Below are 15319 nucleotides of genomic sequence, written 5' to 3' on the forward strand. Positions count from 1 at the left end.
GTGGATCCATGCTGAGAGCCCCGAACAAAGGTGGGGCAGGGCTTTTATGAGTTTGGGAAGGGGGAGTTACAGGAAATTGTGACATAGGTACAGTGATCCAATTATTATTATACAATATTGACAGGTTCATCCAATTACAACATTTAACCAATCAGAGTAGACCCAGGACCCAGGACCCTCACATAGGGTGTAACTAGCCTTAGGCCTGCCCTTAGGAATGTTAAGGGTATTACAAGGATGGTCCCTCTTGCCTTGGGCAATGTGTGCCCTTCTGTTGTCTCAAACCTGCATCCTTACCCTGACTTTTGATTTAAAGTGAGAGACCTATGACTCTTCTTTCACTTGAATGAACATTTAGAGGTCATCATAGAGTTACTAATTGGCCTAATTTCAATATTGTGTCTCCTGGACCTGGGAGGCCTGAGGATAGGGAGCTGGGGAGTGGCCAGTCACGGGAACTGTAGGAACACACACTTTTATCGCAGTTTCCTGTCTGCTGTGGGCGTGGTTCATGGTGCCCCAAAGCAATTACGATAGTAACTTTAAAGATCAGTGGTCACAGAGCATTATAAATATAATGGTAATGAAAAGGTTTGAAATAATGCAAAAATTAGCAAAATGTGACACAGAAACACCAAATAAGCAGATGCTGTTGGAAAATGGTTCTGATGGACTTGTTCAATGCAAGGTTGCCACAGACCTTCAATTGGTGTAAAAAAAATAATAAAAATAAAAACAAGATCTGCAAAAGCACAATAAAATGTTTATTTTTGAGAGATAGAACACGAGCGAGCATGAGCTGGGGAGGGGCAGAGAGAGAGGGAGACACAGAGTCCCAAACAGGCTCCAGACTCAGCTGTCAGCGCAGAGCCTGATGCAGGGCTCGAACTCACAAACTGTGAGATCACGACTTGAGCTAAAGTTGGAACCTTAACTAGCTAAACCACCGAGGCTCCCTGAAAAGGTATTTTTTTAAGTTTCTTTATTTTTGAGAGAGAGCATGCAAGTGGGGTAGAGGCAGAAAGAGGAAGAGTTGAGAATCCCAAGCAGGTTTCTCGCTGTTAGTGCAGAGCCAGATGCAGTGCTTGATCCCTGAACTGTGAGATCATGACCTGATCTGAAATCAAGAGTCGAATGCTTAACTGACTGAGCCAACCAGGCACCCCTCTGCTTGCTTGCTTTCTTGCTTGCTTGTTTGTTTGTTTGTTTATCAGAGGGAGTATGATGCCCTTTCTAGCTTTCTAAGTCCCAGGTGAAATCTTCAAGTCCTAATTAATTTATGAAACAGACTTTTCTTGTAACTTTATAGACTGTGCTACTATTTAAGTGTTTAGTTAAGTGAGTCATGTGTCTATGCCTTATGTGGATCAGTTAATATTTAGCATGTCTTAGGAATCTTTAAGACATTTGAGTTGCTTCTTTAAAAAAAATCTGCATGTGGCTCTGCATGTGTATTTTTTTATAGTTTATCGTGAAGTTGGTTTCCATATAACAACCAGTGCTCATCCCTACACGTGCCCTACTCCATGCCCATCACCCCCCTTCCTCTCTCCCTCTCCCCCATAAGCCCTTAGTTCTCAGTATTCAAGAGTCTCTCATGGTTTGCCTCCCACCCTCTCCCCATCTATTTTTTTCCCCTTCCCCTCCCCCTGGTTCTCTGTTAAGTTTCTCCTGTTCCGCTTATGAGTGAAAATATATGGTATCTGTCCTTCTCTGCCTGACTTATTTCACTTAGCATGACACTCTTGAGGTCCATCCACTTTCCTACAAATGGCCATATTTCATTCTTTCTCATCGCCATGTATATATATATATATACCACATCTTCTTGATCCATTCATCAGTTAATGGACATTTAGGCTTTTTCCACGATTTGGCTATTTTTGAAAGTGCTACTGTGAAGAATGGGGTGCATGTGCCCCTATGCATGTGTATATCTATATTCAGTTTTATCTTTTTGGAATTCTAGTTGATCAAAGACCTCCATGACTGACTCTCTAATTCTTTTATCTTTTTTTCACCTATACTCCTTCCCTCTTAGGTATCTTCCCCTTCCCTATTTTTATGAGAGAGTGCTTCCAATCTATTGAATATTTAATTTGCTATTATTTTTTAGGAGTCCTTTATTTTTCTCTGAATGTTCCTTTTTTTGGTAATGTTCATTTCTTTTTTAATAAAGAAATATCTAATTTTTCTGAGGATGTTTTAGTTCTTTTTAAGGTTTTCTTCATTTTTGTCTCCAATTTTTTTTTCCCCTTACCTCTCTTGATCTTTGTCCTTTGTGCCCGTCAGATCCCAAATCTTGATTTTAATTGGCTATTAATTCACATTTAAGAGTGATGCCTCTCAAAACTTGTAGAGGTTCGGTAAGCATGAGGAGTACTTGCTGACTTGTGGGCTTCATTGTAGGGTGAACTCTGTTGAATTTGTAGGCTGTGGTGTGTTTTCGTGGAAGTCTATATAACACACATTGACCTCAGTGCCTCAGATTTCCTATCTTTGAAAAGAGGTGTTATAATAGTACCTGCCTCATAGGATTTTTGTGAAAGTTTAAATGAGTTAATAAAACTGTTGGAACAGTGTCTGGTACGTTGTAGATGTTAATTAAATATTAGGTATCGGTATGTAATTTTTTTAGAATTTTTTAAAAATATCAAATATAGCCTTAAATTTGCTTTTAATTTATCATGATCCTAGGAAACCATGCATGTTTTTTCTTATGCATATCTGTTGATATTTTTGAATAAAAAATTCGGATTTGGGGAAATACTTTATTTGCCTAAGTTTGGGGAATTTTATTTCTATGTGTATGGCTAGTGGATCATTAAAGCTTGCCTTTTTAAATCACTAGTTTTTAAAAAATATCTTTTTAAAAATTTGAGGTATAATTGGGGCATCTGGCTTGCTCAGTTGGTGGAGCATGCAACTCTTGATCTTGGCATTGTGAGTTCAAGCCCATGTTGATTGTAAAGATTACTTAAAATCTTTTTTAAAAATTGAGGTATAATTTATTTGTAACATTAATTTCAGGTGTATAACATAAGGATTCAATATTTGTATATATTGCAAAATGAACACAATAAGTATAGTTAACATCCATCACCATAAATAGAGTTTTCAGATCTATGCCTAACAACTTTTGAATATGTAGTACAGTATTAACTATAGTCATTATGCTGTGCATCATATCTTCCTGATTTATTTCCTTTATAACTGGAAGTTTGTACCTTTTGATCACCTTTACTCCTTTTCTCCACCCCTTAGCACCCAGCATCTGGCAACCATCAGTCTGTTCTATCTTTGAGTTTGGTTTGTTTTAGATTCCTGTAAGTAAGATCATACAGTATTTGTTTTTCCTCTGTGACTTTCTTACTTAGCATAATGCCCTCACAGTCCTTCCATGTTGTTGCAAATGGCAATATATTCCTCCTTTTTTATAGCCAAATAATATTTCATTATATATATATACCACCATTTCTTTATCCATTCGTCCATTGATAGACATTGGGTTGTTTCCATATGTTGGCTATTGCAAATAATGCTGCAGCGAACATAGGTGTGCTGATGATATCTTTTTGGGTTAGTGTTTTTGTTTTCTATAGATAAATACCCAGAAGCAAGCTTGCCCAGTAATATATTAGTTCTATTTTTAATTTTTTGAGGAAGCTCCATACCGTTTTTCATAGTTGCACCCATTCACATTCCCACCAACAGTGCATACAAATTCCCTTTTTCCCCCCACATCCTTACCAACACCTGTTTTGATAACCACCATTTTCACAGGTGTGAAGTGATAACTCATCGTGGTTGGGATTTGTGTCCCTGATGATGAGTGACATTAGACATCTTCACATGTATGTGTCAGCCATCTGTAGATCTTCTTCCAAAAATGTTCATTTAGATCCTCTGCTCATGTTTTAATTGGATTGTTTTTCTGCTGGTAAGTTGGAGGAATTCTTTGTGTATTTTGGATATTAACCCCTCATCAGATACACAATTTGCAAATATTTTCTCCCATTCAGTTGGTTGCTTTTTTTCCCTTTAAGATTTCTTAACATGTTTGTTTATTTTAGAGAGAAAGTGAGCAGGGGTGGGCAGAAAGAAGAGGACAGAGAATCCAAGGTGGGCTCTGTACTGATAGCAGAGAGCCCAAAGCAGGGCTTAGACTCAGGAACCCTGAGATGGTGACCTGAGCTAAAGTTGGATGCTTCCCCGACTGAGAGGCCACCCACGTGCTCCAGTTGCTTGCCTTTTCGTTTTGCTGATGGTTTCTTTTGCTGTGCAGAAGCTCTTTAGTTTGATATAGTCCCACTTTTTACTTTTTTAAATTTTTTGCTTGTGTTGCCTTTAGTCATCACCAAGACACATGTTAAGGTGCATACTGCCAACATTTCCTTCTAGGAGTTTTATGATTTCTGGGTCTTAGGTTCAAATCTTTAATTCATTTAGAGTTACTTTTTGCGTATGGTGTCAGACAGTGGTCCAGTTTCATTCTTTTGCATGCAACTGTCCAATTTTTCCAATTTGTTGAAGAGACCGTCCTTCCCCCATTGTATGTTCTTGGCACCTTTGTTGTAAATTAATTGGCCATAGATGCATGGTATATTTTTGATAGCTATGTTTTAAATATTGTAACACATTTCCCTACTTTCTCTAATACAGTGTGTCAATATACTTAATGCTCTCCAAAACTATTCTGATATATCCCTTAGAATTGAAGTTATGACTCATTGTTTAAGTAGTTTTCTTGAACCTCTCCTAAACTCTAAGAGTTCAGTGATCATAATTTGTAGAAAGTATTCTTTTTTTTTTTCTAACTTTGAGACCTGAAGACTGCATTAAGAGATTGATTTACAAGAAGTAAAATTTTCATGTAAAATTTTTGCTACAAGTAGATTAATTTTATAGGGAAAATCTTTAAAAATCAACATGGGAATGGCCATAACATCATTATTCATGACAACCGAAGATGGATGCAACACAGATGTTCATTAACTAATGAATGGGCAGACAAAATGTGGTGCACCCGTACCCCTGAGGTGCTGTTCAGCAGTACAAAGGGATGAAGTACTGATACATGCTGAAACACAAAGGAACTTTGGAAACGTGCTGAAAGAAGCCATACACAAAAAGCCGTTGCATATTGGATAATACCATTTACAGAAATATTCAGAATAGGCAAATCCATAGAGACAAAAGTTGATTAGTGGTTGCTAAGGGTGTAGGGGAAAGGGGATTGCGGAGTGGTTAATGGGTAAGATTTCTTTTTGAGGTAATGATATGTTCTAAATTAGTGATGATTGTGCACACCTCTGTGAATGTAATAAAGCCACAGAACTGTGTACTTTAAACGGGTGAAATTTATGGTATGTGACTTATGATTATTATTATTTGGAAATGTGTGTTTGGACCTCCTGCTTCTCTCCAGGCATACAGGTCCTTGCTGGGCTGCATTTTGGGTGCCCTTACCTGTCCTCAGGAATCTTGAAATTTTATGTTTCTAAGGTGAGACTCCTCTTCCTCTACATCTTCTACTTATGCAGTATTTGAGTTGGTTATTGAAATATGTTTCACTTCAAATCCTCCTTTCTACTGTCCCCACTTGAGAACAGACTTCTTGCTCTTTACCTGGATTGCTGTCTCCCCAGTTACTTTTCTAATTTTGAAATCTCCTAATTCTAACCTGCGCAGGGATCCCCAGTCAGTATCCTAATGTCAGCTCTGATTTGGGGATCCTTTTCGTTATTCCTTATCTAAGTTTGTTTTCTCTGACTCCTGGAGAGTCTTGCATAATGTTGAAAGCTTGCACGTGTTAATGTGAATAATGATTAGTGGAGAGCCATAGAGGGCTGGGGGAGAGAGCCACATATTCAGCTGGTGAAAGTGTGCCTGGGAGGGAGAAGTGGATAGAATTGGGACTTCAGTAAAGCATCACTGACTACTGAGGACTAGATTAGGAATTCCAGATCCATGGGGGTGAAGAGAAGATAATGATTCATTGTTTGGTGTCTGGACAAGGTGGTTAAGAAGCCAGGATGATCTTTAATTTTGGCATAGAGAAACACAGGCTTACTTTACTCTGAACATATAAATAATGATCCTGTGACAGACTCTTAAAATTAATTACTCTTCTACTCACTGAGGCATTAAAAATAGGCACTGACCTAACTATTGGGGTGTTTCATTCATGTCCCTGGATTAGAAATCCAACTGCCGGTCTCTTAAGATGCCTTCTATTTCTAATTCTGATTCAGTGAACAACAACCTTTTCCAATCTTGCTCCTCCCTAAGAGCTTATCTTCCTCACCTGGAGGGCTTCTTACAGGACAGGCTGCTGGGGACCTCATCCCCATCATTTTTTATTGATTGGGTCTGAGATGGGGCCTGAGAACTTGCATATCTGCAGATTTCATTGTGGGACATTGATTCTGCTGGGAAAGCAAATTCTGAGAACTTTTGCTCTAAATCTTTTTCACATGGTGGTCCACTGATTTTTTTCTACCTGGCAATACGATATGATTCTTCTGAAACCTTCTACTCCCTATTACCCCTTCCCTTCACCCCCGGCAATTACTCATCTATCTCTATGGATTCCTTGGACATCTAATCGTTAGACATCTTTAGATGTCATTCTGGACATCTAATATAAATGGAATCCTATAATAATGGTCTTCTGTGACTGGCTTCTTGTACTTAGTGTAATGTTTCCATGGTTTATCCATGACGTGGCATATGTTAGTACTTCATTTTTTCTTGAAAAATAATACTGCATTGTGTGGACATTTGATTTATCCATTCATCAGTTGATGGGCATTTGGGTGGTTTCCACTTTTCAGATATGAATAATGCTGCTCTGAGTATTTATGTGTAACATTTTATCTTTCAGTTCATTTACCTTGCATATATATACCGAGAAGTAGAATTACTGCATCCTGTAGCATCTTTATGTTTAGTATTTTGCTGTCAAACTTTTCCAAGGCATCTGCCCCATTTTATATTCCCACTAGCATTGTATGAAGGTTCCAGTTTCTCCACATCCTTGCCAACACCTGTCAGTCTTCTTAATTTTAGGCATTATAATGGTTGCCAAATATTAACTCATTTGGTTTTGATTTCCATTTCTGTAATGCAAATATTCAGCATCTATTTGTGTGCTTCTCAGCCATTCTTTGGGGAACAGTTTATTGAAGTCCTGTGCACATTTATTAAAAAGGAATATATATATACATATATATATATATATATTTTTTTTTTTTTTACATTTTGAGGTCTTTAATTTGAACAGCTTCAGGTTCACAGCAAAATTAAGATAGAGATTTCTTACATGTGCCCTGTCTCCTCTCATGCATAGCCTCCCCATGATCATTTGTTCATATGGTCCGCCAGAGTGGTCCATTTGTTAGGATTGATGAACCTGTATTGACCTATCAGAACCCTGTACCCTCCAGCCCCCCCCACCCCAGTCCATAGTTTAGGGTTCAATCTTCTGTATTCTTTGGGTTAGGACAAAGGTATACTAATATACATCTATCATAGCATCATACAGAGTATTTTCACTGCCTCTGTGCTCTGCCTATTCAGTCCTCTCCCTACTCCAGTCCAGAGAATTTTACTGTCTCCATAGTTTTGCCTTTTCCAGAATGGACTGTAGGTGGAATCATATAGTTTGTAGCTTTTTCAGATTCTTTGCCCATTTTAAAATTGGATTGTTTGGGTGTTTTTGTTGAGTCTTAGGAGTCATTTACATATTCTGGATATAAAGTTATCAGATAAAAGGGGCCGTGGTGGCCAAGCAGGAGGAAGGCAGACTCGCACGTGGCGCAACAGTGGTTCAAGTTCTCAGATATGTGATTTGCAAGTATTTTCTCCTATTCTCTGGATTGCCTTTTCACTCTCTTAATATGCGCTGTGACGTACAAAGTTTTAAATTTTGATGAAGTCCAGTTTGCTTTTGCCTGTGCTTTGGGTGTGATAGCCAGAATTCATTGCTATATCCAGTGTCTTGAAGTTTTCTAAGGTGTTTATTGTTTTAGATCTTACACTTAGATCTTTGATCCATTTTGATTTAATTTCCGTATATGGTGTAGGGTACAGATCCAACTCCATTTTTTTTTTTTTTTTTTTTTGCATGTGGAATTCCAGTTTTCCCACCATTTGTTGAGATTTTCCCCTTAGAGTAGTGTTGGCACCCTTGTTGAAAATCATTCGGGCATCTCCGTCAGAGTTTTTCTGATTCTCCATCCTGGTCCATTGGTCTGTAGGCCTGTCCTTTTTTTTTTTTTTTTTTTTTAATGTTCATTTATATTTGAAAGAGAGAGAGAATAAGTGGGGGAGGGGAGAGAGAGGGGGAGATACAGAATCTGAAGCAGGCTTCAGTCTCTGAGCTTCAGCACAGAGTGCGACGTGGGACTTGAACCCAGGAGCGGTGAGATCATGACCTGAGCCAAAGTCAGATGCTTACCTACTGAGCCACCCAGGTGCCCCCTGTAGGCCTGTCTTTATGCCATCACCACGGTTTTGATTACTGTAGCTTTGAAGTAAATTTTGAAATCAGGCAGTGTGAGATTTCTGACTTATTTTTTTCCCCCAGTACTGTTTGGCTGTTCAGCGTCCCCTGAGATTTCATATGAATTGCAAAATGGGATTTTTCTCTTTCTGGGAAAAGCATCATTGGGATTTGATAGGTATTCCAGTGAATTTATAAACTGCTTTGGGTGGTATTCACATCTTAGGACTAAGTCTTAAGCCTAACTACCTGAAACTTAGATGTCTTCCCACTTTGTCATTTTTAATTTCTTTCAGCCGTGCTTTAAGGTTTTATTGGACAACTCTTTTGCCTCCATGGTTTTTATTGTTAGCATTTTATTTCCTTTGATGCTATTGTAAATGGAATTAAAAAGTTTTGCTTAGTTTTATTTTCTAATTATCCATTTTATCTTTGCCCATTTTTAAAGTGAGTTATTTAAAAAAAATAGAGTTATTTATCTTTTTATTGAGTTGTAAAAGTTTTTTATTCTGGATATAAGTCCCTTATCTGATACATGATCTGTAAATATTTCCTGTCATCCTGTGGGTTGTTTTACTTTCTTGACTGTATTAAAACACTTCTCCCAAAATGCTGCCTTTAAGATGACAAATTCTGAGACTTTATTAGAATTCACTTTATTAAAATATTAACCATTTTTCTATTTTAAATGTAACATATTTTCTAGAATAATATTCAGCTGTGAAAAGTCTTTTATATAGATCATTATATAGATACTATGTAATATCCTTGAAAATACATGATATATTAGGTGAAAAGAGTTATAATGTCAGAAACTTTCATATAAAAGTTGTGTTTTAAAAAAAAAATCTCAGACTTATAAATAGGAAAAAGGATTAGAAAGAAATACACCAGAATGTTTATAGTGGTCATAGAGAGACTAGGACAATGAGTATTTTATTTACTGTGTTTTTTAGATTGTATTTCAGCATTTCTTAGTAAGAAAAAGTTTTGTTTCTTTTTTTTTGAAAGAACATAGGAAATTTTTTGGTCCAAAGGAAAAATGTAACTCATGGGAAAACATGTAGTGACACAAGATATCAGTTCATATGTTTCCGTGAACGGTCAGCCTGGCAGTTAGAGTAGCTTTGTATTTCATCCTGTCCTAACGTCACCACATCCACCAGTACCTCTGGGTGGTATCCATTCCAGTAACACGGAACACCAGATCTCCAGTATTCTCCTGCAAATCTGCATTCTTCTTCATTTCTGTGCCCTGTTTAGTTATATAACTGCACTGAACCAGTGATGCTGAACTTCTATGCATGATCAGTTAGTCATAAATTTCTCAAAGCAGTTAATTGCTTAGAGTAAATATGAATAATGTAGTTTATTCTTCATTGTTGATTATTTTAGGAGACTGTTTGCTTCCTTACAAACCATTCCTTTGGTGTGTGTCCTATCAGTCTGTATCACTTTAGAGGATGAGGGCCTATGTCTTACACACATCAAATTTTTTTTAAATTTAGGTCTGTTGGGGAATTTATTTTTTTCAATGGGTGTTGTAGGAATAATGTTAAATGAATGTTTTATCTGCTGCAGTTTCAATAATGGCTTTGCTGACTTATACATTTGGTTTAACCACATGAATATATGAATCAGTTTGGCAAAAACCAATTGGATTTACTAAAAAATCAAGTATAGAAGTTGTTTGTGTTAATTGTGGATTGGCAATTTTTTGGGTAACCGTCAGTTATTACAGTTAGCTAAACTGTAATACGGTTGACCCTTGAACAGCACAGGTTGGGCACTGAACCCTGCACAACTGAAAATTTACGTGTACCTTTGACTCCCCTAAAACTTAACTACTAATAGCCCACTGCTGACTGGAAGCCCTATAACATAAAAGTTAACGCATACTTTGTATGTTATATGTACTGTATAGTCATTCAGAAAAAAGTAAGCTAGAGAAAAGAGAATAATACTAAGAAAATTGTGAGGAAGAGAAAATATGTTTATAGTAATGTGCAGTTTTTATCTTTTAAATCTACATATAAGTGAACTTGCACTGTACAAACCTGTGTTATTCAAGAGTTGGCTCTATTCAGCTTACTGTAGTTACTCAGTATTCACTTACAGTAGATATAACTGATGTAATACACAGATTCCTATGATATTTGTTTCTATTATAGAAACTTGGCAGTAATTAGTAATTTGGAAAAGGGTTATAATAAAGTCTGAGTTTAATAACTAAAAACCATTTTTCTACTTTTTTAGGAGTTGGTAATGCTTCTTTTAGAATATAATGCAGATACTACTGTTGTTAATGGGAGCGGACAGACAGCAAAAGAAGTCACTTATGACAAAGAAATCAGGAAGATGCTTGAAGGTAAATATTATGGATCTTAACCTAAACAGCATTTAATTTAATGATAGCCAAGGTCCAGAATATAAGTAGAAATAGTTTCTGGGATGCTAGAATCGACTACACTGGCTTATGCTCTAAACAGCATGTAATCTTGGAGCCTCTGGTTAGACACACAATTATTTGAGTTTTCCTCACAGATTTAAACCCTAAACAGATTTGTAAAACTTGCCATAATGTTGTATGATCTTTAGTAGCATGGTGCGTAGAAAATGAGAGACACGAGGAATATGGCTGGTAGGCTGCAGAAGCCTCCTAACGAGAGAATACAGAAGTGGAGGAGGGCGAAGCTACGAGAGGTGTGGCTGGCCGGCTCGTCGCCCTGCGGACTGCGTTGTTGCAAGGCCGCTGACAACGATTTCCTGATGGATCAGCGGCGTCCTTAGGACCTCCAGATACTAAATTATGTTAAAGAAGATAGGAGTCTGCAATAACTCAGAGCAATTTCTCTAAGATAGAATAAAACACACATATTTTGATTTTTACACGGGGAAGCTCTCATGCATTAAGATTATCCTCTGAATGGCTGGGACTTTACTGTAATTAGTTTTTGGTAGTATTTCTATGCTAGAGAAGAGAAGGTTTCTTAATTTCTACTCTGTAATAGCATATATCCTGTGTCTCTTTGTTTTGCAACTCAGGGAAAGATAATTCTGTATTTAATGGGTATTTCTTAATTATTAGAGTGTTTAGCTATGTGAAATACAGTATCTTTTTTCTACTTTTCAGTTGTCCTTGAAAACTAAAATTTTCTCTTGTTTTCTAGATAGAAAATAATGTCAGCCTATCAACCATACTCCTTCTCATGTCTCTAATTTTCTACTTTTACTTTTGTTGAAGATTTGATCATTCAACATTCTGGCAAGTTTTACAAATCTGTTTAAGTTTTAAGTTTTGTCAGATATCCTTAGGTCACTGTCTTAATAACTCTTGCCTTAAAAATAAAACCCTCTCATTTAAAATGAACAAGCATATCAACTAAACATCAGCTCTAAAGCTCTGTCTTATGTGATTTTTTGGCAGATTGCACATATTAGGTGTGATCCTTACCCTTCAATATATTGTGAAATAACCAGGAGGCTGAGGTGTCCTGTCCTTGACCATAACCTGTCCTTTTATTTATTTTTAAAGTAATCTGTACACCCAACATCAGCTCAAACTCATGACTCTATGATCAATAGTCATAAGCTCTACCGACCCAGCCAGCTAGGTGCCCTTGTCCTGTCATTTTAATTGTAGCAAGATGAGAACCCAGAGCTGAGGTTCTCCTGACAGAGTGAAATGTTAGTTTAGCCTGACAAGTTGACATTTAGTGGGGCCAGTCATAAAGACATGTTCTATTGCCTCCCCCAAACCTCAGTGCTCTAAGGACAAGGGCTCAGTTGACATACGATTTGTCAGCTAATAAGGTGCTAGCTTAGGAAATGGACGTAGAAAGTTAATTGACTCTGCTCTGATGAGATCACCTTAGCCAGATGTAATTTGTGGATTGCGCTTTAAATGGCTCAGACTTTAGGGAGTGCATCTAGTAGCCCCCTAAGACTATCAGTAGAACAGAAACCACATCGTAGGGTAATGCACTAGAGACAGGAAGGGTTTCACCCCAGAAGCACAGATCTCAGTAGTCACAACAAAATCTTAAGCATCTAAAGAAGTGTTATATTGTAATCTTACTTGTGGCAGAACGGAGCCAGTTGGCTTGGTTGATGGAGTGCCAGGAGTTCATTGTGTATTGGAATAATGGCTTGGGTTGCATTTTAAGGTGTCGTGAGTTCACATGATTGGAGTTACCTGGGAGAGGTGAGACTACTACTTGTCAGGCATGAGAGAGGAATACCTCCTTCTTCTACATACCATTTGTCTTCCATTTTATTGTGAGAGGTTTCTAACCTACAGGAAAGTTTCAGTTACAGTACAATGAACACTTGTATGTCCTTCACTTAGAGTCAGCAGTCATTAACATTTTGCCTCAGCCATGTATCCTTCTATATATTATTTAATGTGCTTTAATTTTTTTTTTTTTGGCAGAACTAGTTTGGAGAAACTTATAGACAGTGATACTTTAGCTTTAAATATTTCAGTATGTATCCCTTAAGAACAAGGATATCTTCTTACATAATCACAATAAAACAATTTCAGAAAACTTATCATTAATCTATAGTTATATGATCTTATATTAATAATAATATAGTTTATATTCACATTTTGTCAATTGCCCAAATAATGTCCTTGATAGAATTTTTCCCCCAATTCAGAATCCGATCCAGAATCTCCCGTGTTGCCACATAGCTTTAATCTCCTTTATCTGGAATAATTCCTTAGCCTTTGTTTTTCATGATCTTAACCTTTTTGAAGAAGAGGGCAATTGTAGAATTATTTGTACAATGTCTCAGTTTGGGTTTTTTCAATCTTTCCATATAATTAGATTCAGGATATGCCTTTTTGGCAAGAATGGTGAGGTTGTATCCTTTACCAGTGCATCACACCTAGGAGAGAACATTGCCATTTTCTTTGATTACTGATAATGTTATCTCTGATAACCCAGTGGTCCACGGTAGAGATATTGCCTCCCTTTGTAAGTACTAATCTGTGGGGAGAAAAATGTAGATTTCCATTAATCTTTTAATCGGTGATTTCAGCATTAATGATTCTTGTCTTGAATCACTTAATACTATGAAGATTGAAAAATGGTGATTTTTCTGTTGTCAGTGAAGGACGTTTGCCAGGTTCTTACCTCCATTTCAAGTGTATTGCTATTTAACCTGTCCTCCGCATGGATATAAGAGTGTCGTTAGGAGGGAGTTAAACTTCATGATCTTTGCACTCCCTATTAACTCAGGATGCAGATTCAAAAGAAAGATAGACAACTAGTTTATTGTCACATTGAAATTAAAATTTAGGGGTGCCTCAGAGACTCAGTCAGTTAAGCATACAACTCTTGGTTTCTGCTCGAGTCATGATCACATGGTTAGTGAGATTGAGCCCTGCATTGAGCTCTGTGTGGAGAGGGCAGAGCCTGCTATGGATTCTCTCTTGCCCTGTCTTTGCCCCTCCTTGTTTGTGCACTTGTGCTTGCTCGCTCTCTTGTGTGCACGTGTATGTGCTCTCTCAAAAAGAAACGTATTTTAAAAAATAAAATTGAATTAAAATTTATAGGACAAATGATTTTTCGAATGGAATATTTCCTTTAAAAACATTTATTGAAGTATAGGAACAGAATGTTACCAGCACTCTAGAAGCCTCATCTCCCCATCTGGTATTTTCCTTTTCATTGGCTGGATCAATAATCTTTCAGTGTCCTTAGTGAACACAGGACAGAAACATATGCAGTGTTTGCAACTCCAAAACCCCATTTTCCTTTATTTATGCATCTGTGCAATCTAGAAGAAACATTAGGGTACTCCTTACTTCTTTTCCCTAAAGTCTAGAACCAACATGATGAAGCATTGTTTAATTATTTAGTAAATATTTATTGGCCATATATACATTGTGCAGACACTGTCATAAATGGCTAGGAGGAGGAAGAACAGTACTTGACTGGTGGGGTAACTTATATGCAGGAGTAGAAGGACGTACAAGAGGGATAGGAATGTGATATTCTCAGAGCGCAGGGTCAGACCAGTAAGAGGAAACACTGAAGTGTGTGAATCCAGCAAAAGAAGAAGCCATTGAGAGCTTATACAAAGGCTTGGGCACCTTCCTTTGAGGTGGGGAGGGGAGGCTGGGTGTGGAAATAAAAATGTGAGAAGAGAAGATAATGGTATGTTAGAAATGTCAGTCATTTCTTAAAACTAGACCAATTTTCCTGTTATAGCTGTATTCAAGATCGCATTCGTAGTGTTTCCCCAGTCACTTGGCTCCCCAACCTGTTTGTTAGTCCATGCCCTGACTTTAGCCAGGAGGACTTGAGAACCTGCTTAGAGTTCCTCCATTGCAGCCTTTGCAAAGGATATTGTGTGCGTGTTTTAAGTGAGGTTACTGAGCCTTCCTAGGAAATTGCGTCTTTTTTGTAAGTCAGAACAGAATTCAAATCTAGCAAAAAGAGAACTTATTGCATATTCCGGTTTCTTTAATCAAATTGCCTGTTGTTCTCTTTCACTGCAAGTGTGATTTAAGAAGCAGGGTAGAATAGGGATAAGAGCATAGTCTCTGGAACCTGCCTGCACAAGTTCAGATCCCAGCTCCTCCATTTCCTTGCCGTGTGACCTTAGTTTAATTGCTTAACTTCTTAGTGCCTCAGTCTCTTCATCTGTACAGTCAGTCAGAATAATAGTAACACCTACTTTATAGCATAGTTATGGGGATTTAATGAGCAAATATATTTTTTCAAAATTTAATATTGAAGTATAGTTGACCTAGAGTGTTTTATTCGTTTCAGGTGTACAATGTAGTGATTCGATTTTATATGT

General features: G+C 37.4%; 1 protein-coding gene across 2 annotated transcripts in view; it reads left to right on the forward strand.

Moving 5' to 3' along the window:
* The window catches only part of OSBPL1A (oxysterol binding protein like 1A), a 226604-nt gene that overhangs the window by 34201 nt on the left and 177084 nt on the right, over positions 1-15319 (forward strand). For both annotated transcript variants that reach the window (XM_029921355.1, XM_029921356.1), the window contains one exon: positions 10763-10874. In XM_029921355.1, the coding sequence (XP_029777215.1) occupies positions 10763-10874 (112 nt within the window). The remainder of the gene's footprint in view (positions 1-10762; positions 10875-15319) is intronic.

Source organism: Suricata suricatta, chromosome 14 (genome assembly GCF_006229205.1).
Source record: "Suricata suricatta isolate VVHF042 chromosome 14, meerkat_22Aug2017_6uvM2_HiC, whole genome shotgun sequence".
NCBI classification, from domain to species: domain Eukaryota; kingdom Metazoa; phylum Chordata; class Mammalia; order Carnivora; family Herpestidae; genus Suricata; species Suricata suricatta.